This window comes from Pseudophryne corroboree, chromosome 6 (genome assembly GCF_028390025.1).
Source record: "Pseudophryne corroboree isolate aPseCor3 chromosome 6, aPseCor3.hap2, whole genome shotgun sequence".
In the NCBI taxonomy this organism is placed as follows: Eukaryota; Metazoa; Chordata; class Amphibia; order Anura; family Myobatrachidae; genus Pseudophryne; species Pseudophryne corroboree.
In genome coordinates, this window is record NC_086449.1 from 815,425,663 (window position 1) to 815,445,447 (window position 19,785).

At 48.6% G+C, this 19,785-nt stretch overlaps 1 protein-coding gene across 4 annotated transcripts in view; it reads right to left on the reverse strand.

The window, feature by feature from the left end:
* The window catches only part of ITPR2 (inositol 1,4,5-trisphosphate receptor type 2), a 490,021-nt gene that overhangs the window by 25,829 nt on the left and 444,407 nt on the right, over positions 1 to 19,785 (reverse strand). For all 4 annotated transcript variants that reach the window (XM_063929104.1, XM_063929105.1, XM_063929106.1 and 1 more), the window contains one exon: positions 18,989 to 19,149. In XM_063929104.1, coding sequence (XP_063785174.1) covers positions 18,989 to 19,149 — 161 coding nt within the window. The remainder of the gene's footprint in view (positions 1 to 18,988; positions 19,150 to 19,785) is intronic.

Consider the following 19,785-nt stretch of genomic DNA (forward strand, 5'->3'; position numbering starts at 1 on the left):
ACTGTGGATTTGAAATATCTCACGTGGAAAGTGGTCATGTTATTGGCCTTGGCTTCGGCCAGGCGTGTGTCAGAATTGGCGGCTTTGTCATGTAAAAGCCCTTCTCTGAGTTTCCATATGGGTAGGGCAGAATTGAGGACTCGTCCAATTTCTCCCTAAGGTGGTATCAGCTTTTCACTTGAACCAACCTATTGTAGTGCCTGCGGCTACTAGGGACTTGGAAGATTCCAAGTTACTGGACGTAGTCAGGGCCTTAAAAATTTATATTTCCAGGACGGCTGGAGTCAGGAAAACTGACTCGCTTTTTATCCTGTAGGCACCCAACAAAATACGTGCTCCTGCTTCTAAGCAGACTATTGCTCGCTGAATTTGTAGCACAATTCAGCTGGAGCATTCTGCGGCTGGGTTGCCGCATCCTAAATCAGTAAAAGCCCATTCCACGAGGAAAGTGGGCTCATCTTCGGCGACTGCCCGAGGGGTCTCGGCTTTACAACTTTGCCGAGCTGCAACTTGGTCAGGGGCAAACACGTTTGCTAAATTCTACAAATTTGATACCCTGGCTGAGGAGGACCTTGAGTTCTCTCATTCGGTGCTGCAGAGTCATCCGCACTCTCCCGCCCGTTTGGGAGCTTTGGTATAATCCCCATGGTCCTTACGGAGTTCCCAGCATCCACTAGGACGTCAGAGAAAATAAGATTTTACTCACCGGTAAATCTATTTCTCGTAGTCCGTAGTGGATGCTGGGCGCCCATCCCAAGTGCGGATTGTCTGCAATACTTGTATGTAGTTATTGCCTAACTAAGGGTTATTGTTGAGCCATCTGTTGAGAGGCTCAGTTATATTTCATACTGTTAACTGGGTATAGTATCACAAGTTATACGGTGTGATTGGTGTGGCTGGTATGAGTCTTACCCGGGATTCAAAATCCTTCCTTATTGTGTCAGCTCTTCCGGGCACAGTATCCTAACTGAGGTCTGGAGGAGGGTCATAGTGGGAGGAGCCAGTGCACACCAGATAGTACCTAATATTTCTTTTAGAGTGCCCAGTCTCCTGCGGAGCCCGTCTATTCCCCATGGTCCTTACGGAGTTCCCAGCATCCACTACGGACTACGAGAAATAGATTTACCGGTGAGTAAAATCTTATTTTTTTTTATACCTAATCCTAAACCCTAGTGCCTAATCTAAAACCTCCCCCTGGTACCTAACCCTAACCGCCCCCTCCGGCATCATAGCCCTAACCCTCCACCAAGTGCCTAACCCTAACCGCCCCTTTCCGGCAGCCTAGCCCAACCCTCTACTAACCCTAACTGTCCCCTCTAGCAGCCTAACCCTAACCTTCCACCAAGGGACTAACACTAACCCTAACCGCCCCCTTCGGCAGCCTAATCCTAACCCTCCACCAAATGCCTAACCCTAACCGCCAGCAGCCTAGCCCTAACCCTCCACCAAGTGCCTAACCCTAACCGCCCCTTTCCGGCAGCCTAGCCCAACCCTCTGCTAACCCTAACTGTCCCCTCTAGCAGCCTAACCCTAACCTTCCACCAAGTGACTAACACTAACCCTAACCACCCCCTCCGGCAGCCTAATCCTAACCCTCCACCAAATGCCTAACCCTAACCGCCAGCAGCCTAGCCCTAACCCTCCACCAACCCTAACCATAAACTAAAAATCATGAAATATCATGAAAAACCAAGAGTTGACCTTTAATATGTAGACCATTTGCATATTGACCGTTTGAACCTGTCGACCTTTTGACCCTGCCAACCTAAGTTCATGTCAACCATTTGACTGTCGTCCTTTTGACTGTCGTCAATCTGGTGTAAATCTATTGACTGTGTATTTACTGTCTATCTTCCACCCGGATACTGGCTGAGAGCCAGGTCCAAGTTTCAGAAGTGGAGATCGGCCGCTCATGGAACCAGTTTATGTACAATTTAATATCAATCCTGATCTAATAAAGACCACTGAAACAAAAAGTTACAAGCCAAGTAAAAGTTTCCATTATACTGATAGGACGTCACCTTGTCTGTACTCACGTCTGCTGGCCGCCCACAACTCTGAGTAATTGTTAGGTGTAGTTGGGAACCAGACGTAGGCCCTCTGTGTGGTGATACTTGGACTGTTGCACTTGTGGGAATATCCCATTGTTTGTGGGTTTTGGGCTAGAGTAATCCACAGTCTCCCCCACTGGTGTTTCCCCTCCTCACTCCAGTGGGGTGTGCCCTTGGGAAAATGGCTCCTGATCTCCTGGGTACGTATAGCAATCTATAGGTTATTAACGTATGTGCCTTGGCTACGGTTATTATAGCTGGATCATGGACGGCCCCCTAGGACCCTGACTTTAAGGACTGGGTGTCTCTGGTTAATGTCTCCATGTCACATGAAAAATATTTATTTCTGTCCCGTAATGCCGAAACTACATCTGACCGCATCTGGACCAGTTGGATACAGTCACGGTACTTTGAGCAATCTGTTAGGCGCGGATTACTATATATACCCCAGGTACCGTGGAGATCTGCCCAGATGCACACTCACCTATAGTCTCACTGCATTCTGTTATTTCCAGGCTCTCCGCCCTCTCCATGCCTCTCGCACACTACACTCCCTTACTTCTGTTTTATTACCTCTGTAACCTGGTGCGGCTTCCCTCCTGTTACGTCAGCTCATAGAGTCAGGAGTTATTGTGTTATGTTTTAGCGGTTTCTTTTGGTTGTTGTATTGTAAGTTTATGTTCTATTGAAAACCAATAAAAAAGATTCAATGAAACCCCCCCCCCAAAACAGCTTCTATTTTCTGAACTGTCTCGTTAAAGGTCTGTGCTGCAATCCCCCCCAAATCCAGGTCTGTGCTGCAATGCCCCCCCCCCCTCCTCAAATCCAGGTCTATGCTGCAATCCTTCCCTCCCCCCATCCAGGCCTGTGCTGCAATCCCCACCCCCTCCAGGTCTATGCTGCAATCCTTCCCTAACCCATCCAGGCCTGTGCTGCAATCCCCACCCCCTCCAATCCAGGTCTGTGCTGCAATTCCCCCTCCCCCCCATCCAGGCCTGTGCTGCAATCCCCACCCCCTCCAATCCAGGTCTGTGCTGCAATTCCCCCTCCCCCATCCAGGTCTGTGCTGCAATCCCCACACCCCCCAATCCAGGTCTGTGCTGCAATTCCCCCTCCCCCCATCCAGGTCTGTGCTGCAATCCCCACCCCCTCCAATTCAGCTCTGTGCTGCAGTTCCCCCTCCCCCCATCCAGGTCTGTGCTGCAATTCCCCCTCCCCCCATCCAGGTCTGTGCTGCAATTCCCCCTCCCCCCATCCAGGTGTGTGCCAGGGACGTGCAGTCAGGGGAGGCGGTGCCTCCCCTGATATTAATGATTAAAATAATACAAAGAAGATACTTATGACACATATTCTGTGTCATAAGTAAATGCTTTGGCCTTTATATTATTTTAATCATTGTTAAATTTGCAAAAACGCACTTTAAAAGTGTTTCGGAGGCACCGCTCTCGGTGCCTCCAGCTGTCAGTGTGAAGGGGCCGGAAGCGGGGGGCGGGGCCAGGCATTGGGCAGCAAAAACCCATTGATAAAATCCCTATAAGCGGCACCTAGCTGAAGTGCCGCTTTGACGGGGCGTGCTTTCAGCTCATATGGAAAGCACGCCCCTGTCACTGAGGAAGCTATAATTGGGCAGTGGTCGATTTGGGGAGGGGGCACCAGAGAACGTACCCGCCTGTCATCTAGTAAGTTTTTTATACTAAATTTACATTACTATCTGCGGCCGTCCACGTCCGCCTGTTCCCCAGCCCATCCCGCAGCCTGTCTCCCTGCACCGTGTCAGCCCCAGCATAGGGGGCCAGGGGCATTTCTATTTGGTGGTGGTGCTACTCGTGGATCTACGTCCCGGACTCGCAGGGGCGGATTGGTACGCAGGGACTTCAGGTCGGTCCCCGTTTGGCCCGTCCCGACTCCCCTCCATGGCCACTCACTTCTTTGCCTGGCTGGTTGCCGCGATCGGGGCTCAGCTCCGATCGGGCAACGTTGGGAAATAGCATCTGCGCATGCGCAGAAGCTGAATTGTCTCAGTTGCACTGCTTTCCCTCCCTCTCTCCTCACAGGACAGGGGTCCCCACCGCTGACGTCTGCCGCTACCTCTGTGTCCTAAGACTGGGCTGCGTCGCACACTACACAAGGGAGAGTAGTGCAGCCAGTGCCTGTCTGAGCGCACCCACCATGCTGAACATGCTCATGGCCTCAGCTGTTCCTGACTCCTTCCATCTTCTTCTCCCTGTCGGCTCTGCCTCCTGCACTTTTGTTGGCCCAGGAGAAATAACTTTCAGAAGGAACCTGCCAACCTGGAAGAACTGCCCCCAGCCACAGCCAACCAAAGGTAAATAAAAGCAATGTGTGGCAGCATATAAAATGTATAAGTGGCAGAGCCAGATTAAGACCCCACAGGAAATATACCGCCTCGGGGCCCCATATTGCTGTATGATATAAATACTTACACACACCTCTGTCCTGTTACACAGACCGCCCCCCCCCCCGCCCCCCATAGATCCACGAGTAGCACCACCACCAGTTAGATACGCCCCTGCCCCCCTCTGCCGGGGCTGACACGGTGCAGGGAGACAGGCTGCGGGATGGGCTGGGGAACAGGCGGACGGGGACGGCGCTAATAGTATAATGTAAATTTAGTATAAAAAACTTACTAGATGACAAGCGGGCAAGTTCTGTGGTGCCCCCTCCCCAAATTGACCACTGCCCAATTATAGCTTCCTCAGTGACAGGGGCGTGCTTTCCATATGAGCTGAAAGCACGCCCCGTCAAAGCGGCACTTCAGCTAGGTGCCGCTTATAGGGATTTTATCAATGGGTTTTTGCTGCCCAATGCCTGGCCCCGCCCCCCGCTTCCGGCCCCTTCACACTGACAGCTGGAGGCACCGAGAGCGGTACCTCCGAAAAACTTTTAAAGTGCGTATATATATATATATATATATATAAAAATATAATCTGCTTCGGCCTACAGTGCGAGTGCGGGACTCTGGAGGACTATCTCTCTCTCTCTCTATATATATATATATAGCAAGTGTGGACCGGCACTCCTCCTTGTGGCTGAACGTGACCCTGGTGCCTCCTGGTAACGATCATGCAATATCCCAAAATAGATAACAGCGGCACTCAAGGATTTGAAAAAATGGAAAACTGTATTCAAAAGTGAATGAACAAGCCGACGTTTCGGGGCTTACCCGCCCCTTTGTCAAGGCTTGTCGGCTTGTTCATTCACTTTTGAATACAGTTTTCCATTTTTTCAAATCCTTGAGTGCCGCTGTCATCTATTTTGGGATATTATATATATATATATATATATATATATATATATAAATATAATCTGCTTCGGCCTACAGTGCGAGTGCGGGACTCTGGAGGACTATCTCTCTCTCTCTCTCTCTCTATATATATATATATATATATATATATATATATATATATATATATATATAGATACTTACAGATGTAGCCACACTCATGGCTATATCTGCGGTGGATGGGCACACACATACTGTATATTACACACACATCTGTTATCTGGCACTACACTTTTATGTATATATGCATTTTGATTGTTTATCATTCTCTTTTTTCCCATCTGCCTGATTTTCCCCGTTTTCCTCTGGTCTCCGCCTGTTGTTCCCCCTATGTTCATCTCATCCCCCTGTGGTCTCCTCATGTTTTTCCCCGTTCCAGACGGATATTATATATATTTTTTTATGTGACACTTACACCCTTTTCAGATAGAAGTCCCGGTAATTTCAACCTGGGTTGGGGTCGTCAGCAGGACTTGGTGGACATTATGGCTGCAGTGCCTCACCAGCCACTGACCTCACCGCACGCCACTGATGTGTGCTGGAATCACCCCCCCCCCCCCCCACCCAATCCAGGTCTGTGCTGCAATTCCCCCCTACCCCATCCGGGTTTGTGTTGCAACCCCCCCCCCCCCCCCCCCCCAATCCAGGTCTCTGTTGCAATCCCTCCCTACCCCATCTAAGCCTGTGCAGCAATCCCCCCTACCCCATCCGGGTCTGTGCTGCAATCCCCCCTCCCCCCAATCCAGGTCTGTGTTGCAATCACCCCCCCCCCCCCCCAATCCAGGTCTGTGCTGCAATCCCCCCCTACCCCATCTAAATCTGTGCTGCAATCCCCCTTCCAATCCAGGATTGTGCTGAAATCCCCCCCCCCCCCCCTTCAATCCAGGTGTGTGCTGCAATCCCCCCCCAATCCAGGTCTGTGCTGCAATCCCCCCCTACCCCATCCGGGTCTGTGCTGCAATCCCCTCTCCCCCCAATCCAGGTCTGTGTTGCAATCACCCCCCACCCCCTCAATCCAGGTCTGTGCTGCAATCCCCCCCTACCCCATCTAGGTCTCTGCTGCAGCCCCCCCTCTACCCATCCAGGTCTGTGCTGCCCCCCCTCCTCCTCCAATCCAGGTGTGTGCTGCAATCCCCCTCCCCCTTCCAGTCCAGGTGTGTGCTGCAATCCCCCCCCTCCAATCCAGATGTGTGCTGCATTCCGCCCCTCCATCCTACATCCAGGTCTGTGCTGCAATCCCCCCCCTCCAATCCAGATGTGTGCTGCATTCCGCCCCCCCACATCCTACATCCAGGTCTGTGCTGCAATCCCCGCCCCGACACAAGAGCACATATATAGCCTCCCATTGTGGACTGTTGAATAACGTTTTGAATCTACCAAGAATAACACAGAAAATGAGGAGAAAGGACAAAGAGTGAAGGGGAAGGCGATGGCGGGGACATGTTATAGAAGGATTATAATTAGGGCAGGAAGACAAGAGGGGGCAATAAAAGGAGAAATAGCAACGTCAGCCCTCGCAGGATAGGGAGGCCCGGCACAAAGGCAGGGATATAAAGTAGGAACCTTCCCATACAGCTGCATATCAGGTGCGTCCTTTGCTCTACATCGATCTGTATCTCCTGTACCTGACGCTGAGACCTGAACAACACTTGTTAGAATTGTCAAAAGATAAACAGAAGGAAACATATAAACATATTCCTGTCCGTCACGGCCCCTGGTTCACGTGCACCTCACCTGCCAGGGCCAGATAACGCTGTGTGACTAACTTTATCTCCGGCCGAGAGTCGTAATTCCAGGGAGTTCACTGGGGTTTACTGGGCTGTAAAGAAATCAGGTTCCAGCGGCACGTGAGGCTGTTGTGCGCCCTGTGGCGATAATCGGTTTATGGCCACTTACAGTGGAACCACTAAACCCTGGCATTTCCAGGGGCGGGTGCAAGTTTCGCAAAGCGCTCTCATAAAATACTGCAGCAGCCGGTATGTCTGCGGCCCACTCACGCATTTCCCCCTTCAGCAAATGTTTAACCATTACTGTGACGTCGGTGGCTTTGTGACAAGAAAACCTCAAGATGTTTGTTTCAAAGTGGTTACGCTCCCGGAAGGAAACTTAAGTCCTCTCCAAATGTCTGTGTTGTATACTTTCATATCTGCCAGGATTGTGGGTCACCAAAGAGGCTCAGGCCTAGGGTCGCATGGTGCTGGGGAAGCCTAGGAAATGGTTTTATATTACTTTGTGTTATATTTTTTGTACCAACCAAATAATTTGTCTCCCGCTGCAGCCAATGCAGGAGGTGGTGCTGGACAGAAGCGCGTTGGGGATGTAGGGAGCACAGTGTTCCGCTCCCTACAATCCGGGCAGCCTAGGCTTTAAATACAGTCCTGACATTTGCCCGATTTATAGACTGGTGCACATTTCACATGCCCCGGATGATGTATAGCCAAATCGCAGTCACGTGTAGATTGTTAGTTCCGCAGGACGCAAATATAGCTACACGGAACGGAGAGACCAAAGCTCCCAGCACAAACTTGACTTTAATGAATTACTTCATAGGCTAAACTATGTATGTTTATGTACATACGTGTGTCATGAAGAAAAAAATAAGAATTTACTCACCGGTAATTCTATTTCTCGTAGTCCGTAGTGGATGCTGGGAACTCCGTAAGGACCATGGGGAATAGATGGGCTCCGCAGGAGACTGGGCACTCTAAGAAAGAATTAGGACTACTGGTCCTGTAAAAGCCCCTATCTGATCTTCCATATGGACAGAGCAGAATTGAGGACTCGTCCCCAATTTCTCCCTAAGGTGGTATCAGCGTTTCATTTGAACCAACCTATTGTGGTGCCTACGGCTACTCGGGACTTGGAGGCTTCCAAGTTGCTGGATGTAGTCCGGGCCCTGAAAATCTATGTTTCCAGGACGGCTAGAGTCAGAAAGACTGACTCGCTGTTTATCCTGCATGCACCCAACAAGCTGGGTGCTCCTGCTTCTAAGCAGACTATTGCTCGCTGGATCTGCTCCACGATTCAACTTGCACATTCTGCGGCTGGACTGCCGCATCCTAAATCAGTCAAAGCCCATTCCACGAGGAAGGTGGGCTCTTCTTGGGCGGCTGCCTGAGGGGTCTCGGCTTTACAACTTTGCGGAGCTGCTACCTGGTCGGGATCAAACACGTTTGCAAAATTCGACAAGTTTGATACCCTGGCCGAGGAGGACCTTGAGTTTGCTCATTCGGTGCTGCAGAGTCATCTGCACTCTCCCGCCCGTTTGGGAGCTTTGGTATAATCCCAATGGTCCTTACGGAGTTCCCAGCATCCACTAGGACGTCAGAGAAAATAAGAATTTACTCACCAGTAATTCTATTTCTCGTAGTCCGTAGTGGATGCTGGGCGCCCGTCCCAAGTGCGGATGTATATAGTTATTGCTTAACTAAAGGGTTATTGTTATGAGCCATCTGTTCAGTGAGGCTCAGTTGTTATTCATACTGTTAACTGGGTATAGTTATCACGAGTTGTACGGTGTGATTGGTGTGGCTGGTATGAGTCTTACCCGGGATTCCAAATCCTTTTCTTGTAGTGTCAGCTCTTCCGGGCACAGTTTCCCTAACTGAGGTCTGGAGGAGGGGCATAGAGGGAGGAGCCAGTGCACACCAGTAGTCCTAAATCTTTCTTAGAGTGCCCAGTCTCCTGCGGAGCCCGTCTATTCCCCATGGTCCTTACGGAGTTCCCAGCATCCACTAGGACGTCAGAGAAAAAGGCATTTTTGTAAAATAACCGAACCTTCTAATGAAGCTTGGTTAAAAAGGAAAATGAGGTTGCTCCATGACAGGCAGACCCAAGAGCTTACATTCAGAAATAAAATGCTGTGGATGTGAACAAAAAGCTCAAGTGGCAAAGCAGGCACATGCATTCCTTTATTATTCAGTTCCAACCGCACCCCCCCTATGTATTTCTAATACTCCACCTACCGCCACCTCTCACCTCCCACCTGCCATTCATACCCCCTCCGACACTGTAAAGCTCATTGTAGCTACTTTTCAACCCATGTAATCAAAACATTTAACCCACACAGTTACTGCTAAAGACAGTCCTGAGGGCCCCTCACTCATCAAATCCCCCAATCAGGCAAAGCCAAGCAGCATTTTAGGAAAACTGAAATGTTTAAATGAATGTATGGAGTGACACTTTCATCCTTCTCACAGTCTCTCATCCAGCCTGGTCAGTTAGGACTAAGGAGAAGGGCACGGAAACAATGGCACCTCTGCTGATTGGTGACACTATATATATATATATATATATATATATATATAAATACACACACACACATTATATACACACACACACACACACACACACACACACACACACACACACACACACATTCATCATATAATATCTGTAATAACTTAGGAGGCCCGAGTTGAAGAGTTGAAAGAACCGCCCTACCCGGTTTTGCATTTTAAATGATGCTCTCAATCTATGGGCTAAAGCTCATAGGCTACTATATACCTGTATGGGCCTGAGCTTATGACTGTTCTCATCTCCAGTCCTCTAGACCCCTTAATTAGCCACAGAATAATAAGCAAATTAATACATCGTTATATACTCACAAAAGGACTTAGATTACTAGTACTTTACAAAATCTTAAAAAGGAAGACCCAGCGAGGCCCGTCTACGGGACAACGTTTCGGATCTGCGTAACCTCCAAACTACACACCAATTATGCTATAAATTAACAGCATAAAATAATAAATAGTTATTAAAGCAAAATTTACTAATTGCAGTCAGATGAAAATTACTGGCTGCAAAATCACCAATTTAATTTCTGGGAAATGAGTCCGTCACTGACACCAACAATTTTGTTCAGTGTTTAAAGTGCTGTTTAACATAATTGCAGTTGCAACAAATTACTCATAATGCGACAAGGGGTCGTATCAGTCTTTAAATATAATTACAGCGGAAAGATCTGGCTGCACGTATGTCTCCCTCCCACACACACACACAGCAATTATAGTATCTGGAAGAAAATACATTATCGCCTTATAAAATAAGCAATCGGGGGCTACGTTCCGTAACACGGGGGCCAATACAATAACCAAAAATAAATTCACAGTCCTAATTAGACGCAAGGAGATTTCTGTGCCTTGCGTAATTTACGATTGATAAGTTCTATACAGTAATACAATAAAATAGAATTAAATGTCTACATAGCTCATTTGAGGTTTGAGGTAAGTACAAGAATTGTTATACACCTTATATTTTTTTTTCATCCAGGGAAACCAATGGTAAAGTGCTACAGTATAAGCTTACGCTATAGAAGTGAACATCAATGAATAAATAAGAATTTACTTACCGATAATTCTATTTCTCGTAGTCCGTAGTGGATGCTGGGGACTCCGTCAGGACCATGGGGAATAGCGGCTCCGCAGGAGACAGGGCACAAAAGTAAAAGCTTTAGGATCAGGTGGTGTGCACTGGCTCCTCCCCCTATGACCCTCCTCCAAGCCTCAGTTAGGATACTGTGCCTGGACGAGCGTACACAATAAGGAAGGATTTTGAATCCCGGGTAAGACTCATACCAGCCACACCAATCACACTGTACAACCTGTGATCTGAACCCAGTTAACAGCATGATAACAGCGGAGCCTCTGAAAAGATGGCTCACAACAATAATAACCCGATTTTTGTAACAATAACTATGTACAAGTATTGCAGACAATCCGCACTTGGGATGGGCGCCCAGCATCCACTACGGACTACGAGAAATAGAATTATCGGTAAGTAAATTCTTATTTTCTCTGACGTCCTAAGTGGATGCTGGGGACTCCGTCAGGACCATGGGGATTATACCAAAGCTCCCAAACGGGCGGGAGAGTGCGGATGACTCTGCAGCACAGAGTGAGAGAACTCCAGGTCCTCCTCAGCCAGGGTGTGCCCCTGACCAAGTAGCAGCTCGGCAAAGTTGTAAAGCCGAGACCCCTCGGGCAGCCGCCCAAGATGAGCCCACCTTCCTTGTGGAATGGGCATTTACATATTTTGGCTGTGGCAGGCCTGCCACAGAATGTGCAAGCTGAATTGTACTACACATCCAACTAGCAATCGTCTGCTTAGAAGCAAGAGCACCCAGTTTGTTGGGTGCATACAGGATAACAGCAAGTCAGTTTTCCTGACTCCAGCCGTCCTGGAAACCTATATTTTCAGGGCCCTGACAACATCTAGCAACTTGGAGTCCTCCAAGTCCCTAGTAGCCGCAGGTACCACAATAAGCTGGTTCAGGTGAAACGCTGACACCACCTTAGGGAGAAACTGGGGACGAGTCCGCAGCTCTGCCCTGTCCGAATGGACAATCAGATATGGGCTTTTGTGAGACAAAGCCGCCAATTCTGACACTCGCCTGGCCGAGGCCAGGGCCAACATCATGGTCACTTTCCATGTGAAATATTTCAAATCCACAGATTTGAGCGGTTTAAACCAATGTGATTTGAGGAATCCCAGAACTACGTTGAGATCCCACAGTGCCACTGGAGGCACAAAAGGGGGTTGTATATGCAGTACTCCCTTGACAAACTTCTGGATTTCAGGAACTGAAGCCAATTCTTTCTGGAAGAAAATCGACAGGGCCGAAATTTGAACCTTAATGGACCCCAATGTGAGGCCCATAGACACTCCTGTTTGCAGGAAATGCAGGAATCGACCGAGTTGAAATTTCTTCGTGGGGCCTTCCTGGCCTTACACCACGCAACATATTTTCGCCACATGTGGTGATAATGTTGTGCGGTCACCTCCTTCCTGGCTTTGACCAGGGTAAGAATGACCTCTTCCGGAATGCCTTTTTCCCTTAGGATCCGGCGTTCAACCGCCATGCCGTCAAACGCAGCCGCGGTAAGTCTTGGAACAGACATGGTGCTTGCTGAAGCAAGTCCCTTCTTAGCGGCAGAGACCATGAGTCCTCTGTGAGCATCTCTTGAAGTTCCGGGTACCAAGTCCTTCTTGGCCAATCCGGAGCCACGAGTATAGTTCTTACTCCTCTACGTCTTATAATTCTCAGTACCTTAGGTATGAGAAGCAGAGGAGGGAACACATACACCGACTGGTACACCCACGGTGTTACCAGAACGTCCACAGCTATTGCCTGAGGGTCTCTTGACCTGGCGCAATACCTGTCCAGTTTTTTGTTCAGGCGGGACGCCATCATGTCCACCTTTGGTCTTTCCCAACGGTTCACAATCATGTGGAAGACTTCCCGATGAAGTCCCCACTCTCCCGGGTGGAGGTCGTGCTGAGGAAGTCTGCTTCCCAGTTGTCCACTCCCGGAATGAACACTGCTGACAGTGCTATCACATGATTTTCCGCCCAGCGAAGAATCCTTGCAGTTTCTGCCATTGTCCTCCTGCTTCTTGTGCCGCCCTGTCTGTTTACGTGGGCGACTGCCGTGATGTTGTCCCACTGGATCAATACCGGCTGACCTTGAAGCAGAGGTCTTGCTAAGCTTAGAGCATTGTAAATTGCTCTTAGCTCCAGTATATTTATGTGGAGAGAAGTCTCCAGACTTGATCACACTCCCTGGAAATTTTTTCCTTGTGTGACTGCTCCCCAGCCTTTCAGGCTGGCATCCGTGGTCCCCAGGACCCAGTCCTGAATGCCGAATCTGTGGCCCTTTAGTAGATGAGCACTCTGCAGCCACCACAGAAGAGACACCCTTGTCCTTGGAGACAGGGTTATCCGCTGATGCATCTGAAGATGCGATCCGGACCATTTTCCCAGCAGATCCCACTGAAAAGTTCTTGCGTGGAATCTGCCGAATGGAATCGCTTCGTAAGAAGCCACCATTTTTCCCAGGACCCTTGTGCATTGATGCACTGACACTTGGCCTGGTTTTAGGAGGTTCCTGACTAGCTCGGATAACTCCCTGGCTTTCTCATCCGGGAGAAACACCTTTTTCTGGACTGTGTCCAGAATCATCCCTAGGAACAGCAGGCGTGTCGTCGGAGACAGCTGCTGATAAAGCTAAATATTTATCGTATATATAACCCTTTATGAGGTCTAAGAACACTGTACGCTATCTACGTGAGAAGTACCGTAAGGGTACGCAAGTTGCGTATCGATCGCTTAGCCGTGATCGAGACGCTCAGGCGTCACGTTCACTCACGGCCGAGTGATCGCAGGCAGGCAGACTATTGGCTGTTGACTTATCGTAATGATTCGCTATAGCGTAGCGGCGCTCGGGACCACGAGGAGATCACCAGCGATGCAGACGCTCACAACGTTGAACCTTTATATCTATACCCTTAACAATGAAATACACAGTAAACCTTAATGTAGAGACAAAGTGTAAGTGCAACCTTGTGTAACCTGATTAACTACAAAGCTGTTTGAGCGTAACAAACGCTCAGAGAATACTTAATACTATAAAGAATACACAGATACCTGGGCTTAGGGTCCGAAACCTATTATGTGTATTATGACTATTATACTTGCAAAAGGAATCACAGTACAAATGATACACTACAATATAACATAAACCAACTAACCAGATAAACTACACAGGAAATACAATACAATTAATTAAAGGAAAATACGAGAGAAAGAGTAGAGAGAGAGAGGGAGAGAGAGAGAAATGGCTCACAGTAAGACAATATGATTACGGAGAAAACTTACGCACAAGGGGAACGATCGCATGCGCCTCGATATCCAGCTCCCGATTATCAGCAATGAGAACCGTTGAAGAGAGTGAAGTTGGATATGGTCGGCCTGCTATTTATGCCCCACACACAATACAATTCAATGGTCCCTACAATCTCATTGTTCATTGGACACAGGAATTCGGCTTCGCATTATAACAAAAGGTCATAGGTTGATTCATACAGGTGGGCTGTGACTATTTCCAACTGCTCAGGTGGGAGGGAAACTGGGTTTCCCGCCGCATGGGTAATAAAGTGCAAATAAAGTAAATGTTCATAAACTTCTTATGTCCATAACTATTCGCACGAGCGATTGATCTGCTTCAAACCAACACCGGAATATTTCTAATTAAATATTCTTCCGATGGATACTAAACACCACTGTATTACTCCTGTCTGACCCTTCGTATCAAACAAAGAGGGATTCCTCTGTTCATAAACATTCTATATTAACCAAACTTTCAGAATCTATCAAAGGGACCATGATCTACAAAATACATTATTAGTGAAAATATGTAATGATTGAGTCGCACGCTATGATCGCATAAACTCTACCGTAAATACGCATACCATGCGCCTGCGGGTGCCCGCGACTGTGAGTATGCGCACGTACGGGAGAGCGTACGCATGCGCAGCACGGACCTGTGTGAGGTGCAAATATGGTAGTGTGCATAGAGATATTTTTCTGACTTTGACACTGCGATTTTGGAATATTTAGAATCCACCCGTGCTGTCGTAGAACTACTTGAGATAGTGCTACTCCGACCTCCAACTGTTCTCTGGACCTTGCCCTTATCAGGAGATCGTCCAAGTAAGGGATAATTAAGACGCCTTTTCTTTGAAGAAGAATCATCATTTCGGCCATTACCTTGGTAAAGACCCGGGGTGCCGTGGACAATCCAAACGGCAGCGTCTGAAACTGATAGTGACAGTTTTGTACCACGAACCTGAGGTACCCTTGGTGAGAAGGGCAAATTGGGACATGGAGGTAAGCATCCTTGATGTCCAGGGACACCATATAGTCCCCTTCTTCCTGGTTCGCTATCACTGCTCTGAGTGACTCCATCTTGATTTGAACCTTTGTATGTAAGTGTTCAAATATTTCAGATTTAGAATAGGTCTCACCGAGCCGTCTGGCTTCAGTACCACAATATAGTGTGGAATAATACCCCTTTCCTTGTTGTAGGAGGGGTACTTTGATTATCACCTGCTGGGAATACAGCTTGTGAATTGTTTCCAATACTGCCTCCCTGTCGGAGGGAGACGTTGGTAAAGCAAACTTCAGGAACCTGCGAGGGGGAGACGTCTCGAATTTCCAATCTGTACCCCTGGGATACTACTTGTAGGATCCAGGGGTCCACTTGCGAGTAAGCCCACTGCGTGCTGAAACTCTTGAGACGACCCCCCACCGCACCTGTTTGTACGGCCCCAGCGTCATGCTGAGGACTTGGCAGAAGCGGTGGAAGGCTTCTGTTCCTGGGAATGGGCTGCCTGCTGCAGTCTTCTTCCCTTATGGGGACGAAAGGACTGAGGCTGAAAAGACGATGTCTTTTTCTGCTGAGATGTGACTTGGGGTAAAAAGGTGGATTTTCCAGCTGTTGCCGTGGCCACCAGATCCGATGGACCGACCCCAAATAACTCCTCCCCTTTATACGGCAATACTTCCATGTGCCGTTTGGAATCTGCATCACCTGACCACTGTCGTGTCCATAAACATCTTCTGGCAGATATGGACATCGCACTTACTCTTGATGCCAGAGTGCAAATATCCCTCTGTGCATCTCGCATATATAGAAATGCATCCTTTAAATGCTCTATAGTCAATAAAATACTGTCCCTGTCAAGGGTATCAATATTTCCAGTCAGGGAATCCGACCAAGCCACCCCAGCGCTGCCCATCCAGGCTGAGGCGATCGCTGGTCGCAGTATAACACCAGTATGTGTGTATATACTTTTTAGGATATTTTCCAGCCTCCTATCAGTTGGCTCCTTGAGGGCGGCCGTATCTGGAGACGGTAACGCCACTTGTTTTGATAAGCGTGTGAGCGCCTTATCCACCCTAAGGGGTGTTTCCCAACGCGCCATAACTTCTGGCGGGAAAGGGTATACCGCCAATAATTTTCTATCGGGGGAAACCCACGCATCATCACACACTTCATTTAATTTATCTGATTCAGGAAAAACCACATGTAGTTTTTTCACACTCCACATAATACCCTTTTTTGTGGTACTTGTAGTATCAGAAATATGTAACATCTCCTTCATTGCCCTTAACAAGTAACGTGTGGCCCTAAAGGAAAATACGTTTGTTTCTTCACCGTCGACACTGGAGTCAGTGTCCGTGTCTGTGTCTGTGTCGACCGACTGAGGTAAAAGGACGTTTTAACGCCCCTGACGGTGTTTGAGACGTCTGGACAGGTACTAATTGGTTTGCCGGCCGTCTCATGTCGTCAACCGACCTTGCAGCGTGTTGACATTATCACGTAATTCCTTAAATAAGCCATCCATTCCGGTGTCGACTCCCTAGAGAGTGACATCACCATTACAGGCAATTGCTCCGCCTCCTCACCAACATCGTCCTCATACATGTCGACACACACGTACCGACACACAGCACACACACAGGGAATGCTCTGATAGAGGACAGGACCCCACTAGCCCTTTGGGGAGACAGAGGGAGAGTTTGCCAGCACACACCAAAAACGCTATAATTATACAGGGACAACCTTTATATAAGTGTTTTTCCCTTATAGCATTTTAATATATATATACATGTCGCCAAATAAGTGCCCCCCCTCTCTGTTTTAACCCTGTTTCTGTAGTGCAGTGCAGGGGAGAGCCTGGGAGCCTTCCCACCAGCATTTCTGTGAGGGAAAATGGCGCTGTGTGCTGAGGAGAATAGGCCCCGCCCCCTTTTCGGCGGGCTTCTTCTCCCGTTTTTCTGAGACCTGGCAGGGGTTAAATACATCCATATAGCCCCCAGGGGCTATATGTGATGTATTTTTAGCCAGAATAAGGTACTATCATTGCTGCCCAGGGCGCCCCCCCCCCAGCGCCCTGCACCCTCAGTGACCGCTGCTATGAAGTGTGCTGACAACAATGGCGCACAGCTGCAGTGCTGTGCGCTACCTTATGAAGGCTGAAAAGTCTTCTGCCGCCGGTTTCTGGACCTCTTCACTTTTCGGCATCTGCAAGGGGGTCGGCGGCGCGGCTCCGGGACGAACCCCAGGGTGAGACCTGTGTTCCGACTCCCTCTGGAGCTAATGGTGTCCAGTAGCATAAGAAGCCAATCCATCCTGCACGCAGGTGAGTTCACTTCTTCTCCCCTTAGTCCCTCGATGCAGTGAGCCTGTTGCCAGCAGGACTCACTGAAAATAAAAAAACCTAACAAACTTTTACTCTAAGCAGCTCTTTAGGAGAGCCACCTAGATTGCACCCTTCTCGGCCGGGCACAAAAATCTAACAGAGGCTTGGAGGAGGGTCATAGGGGGAGGAGCCAGTGCACACCACCTGATCCTAAAGCTTTTACTTTTGTGCCCTGTCTCCTGCGGAGCCGCTATTCCCCATGGTCCTGACGGAGTCCCCAGCATCCACTTAGGACGTCAGAGAAAATAAAATAAGGAAGGAATTAAACTGCTCCCATGTTGCCATCGGCAATACATGCCTAAAGCTGGATACACGCGTGTTTGATTGGCCGCGCTGTGTGTGCCCAAGTAACTGCGACCTCCTGTGAGGTAAGGGGTGGTATGAGGGGGTTAGCGACTCCTCTATGGGGATCGGGAGTTTGGCTGCGCAGTCCATTAGACGCGACCTCCCAGTCCTGACCGTAGCACTGTGTACACACATATACAATCGACAGCCCGTTCTCTGTATAAGGTGTATGCCCACCTTTACAGTGATGTGTACTATCACTTGCAAACCATTCGGTAACTTGAGCCATCGATGGATCAAGAGATGACGGCAACAGACACCGTTGTGGAAATCAAGTAAACCTAAAAAAACCCCACATCACTATCGAGCTGTAAATATCGATGATTGCGATTCATCGGTTACTGGTGGCTCTCCCCAGCTGCTGCTGGAACATAAACATACACTTCTGAGGTAAGTGCAACACAATTGAGTCAAATCTTGCGATTTGAGCGAGTTAGATGATTAGGAGATGAGCTGAGTTTATAATCTTGCAGTCGCACCTCTACTTACGGCTGGAGGGGTATATCTGGGTTGTAGTGGGGTATTTGCACACAGTCTTAGTGCTGTGAGGCTGTGGGATGGAATGGTCTTCTGAGCAGAGGTTGGGGCCAATATGACTACAAAACAATATGGGAATTGCATAGTCTTTACAGACCCGTGATTTAATCGATCAATATGCAGAGAGTGGGCGGTCCGAATGATATAAAGCGGCCGCCCCCCGTCAGCAGCAAATGGCATCTCCCCTCCAGATCTTAAAAGTCAGCAAAGTACGGGCCAAATGCACAATGACAACGTCTGTAATCCCAGGCGTACACAGTGCATGATTCATGTTTGTAAGTAAAGTAAATTATCAAGCAACTGGGCAAAACCATGTTGCGCTGCAGGAGGGGCAGATGTAACAGGTGCAGAGAGAGTTAGATTTGGGTGGGGCGTGTCCAAATTGAAATCTAAATTCCAGTGTAAAAATAAAGCTGTCCAGTATTTATGGGCTACATGCAAAAGCAGCCAGTATTTACCCTGCACAGAAAACATAGAACCCACCCAAATCTAAATCTCTCTGCACGTTACTCCTGCCCCACCTGCAGTGCAACATGGTTTTGCCCAGTTGCTTGATGATTTGCTTTACTTACAAGCATGAATCAGGCCCAGATAGCGCATGCAGGCTCCTTCCGCAGAGAGGTGTACCACTTGCAGCAGCTGCACAGCTGGTAACACCGCCCGGCCGCACTCAGCAGAGCACGAGGGAGAATAACGGAACTACTTACAGTGATCATCTTTGCCACAAAGCTCTCCGGACCCGTGTATTCCGTTGGGTCCTTCACCTTGACCAGGACGATGAAGTACAGATAGTGCCACATACAATGCTCCGACATGATGTGCTCCTCAAACGAGACCGTCTTGTTGTCAAATTTGTCTCTCTCGAGGCCTGTGGGCGGATAGAGAGAAGAGAGGTCTCTATAGGGGGAAATCGTTCCTGTACTAATAACAAGAGACAGAATAACAGACACAGCGATTACCTCTCGCAGAGGGATAAATATTCCCGGGGGAGCTGCGTCTCCTCACACTTACCCTGGGTGCACGGTCCCTTCTTTCCGACCCTCAGTGTGAACATGACAGATCATACAGGAATATTATATAGATTCTACAGAGTGGTGAATGGCGGCCTGAACTCTACAGCTGTGCGCAAAGCTAGCCAGGATAGCAGAGCATACTGGGACTTGTAGTTCAACTGCAGAAAGTGATTCCGAGGCTGCCTACAATCACAGTATTATGTGGACAGCTCTCAGCTGCATAACAAAATATCGGTAAAGCTTAAAAATGACTTCTCATTATGTCATACGCGGATTTACGTGGCAACATTTGGGGTGGGGCGTGGCAGAGTGCCACCGGCAATTTTTTTATTTATATAGAGCTGTTCTCTCGTAAGACTCAAAGTCGCTTTACAGATATCAAACACAGGGCCTAATTCAGACCTGATCGCAGCAGCAAAATTGTTCTCTAATAGGCAAAACCATGTGCACTGCAGGGTGGGCAGATGTAACATGTGCAGAGAGAGTTAGAT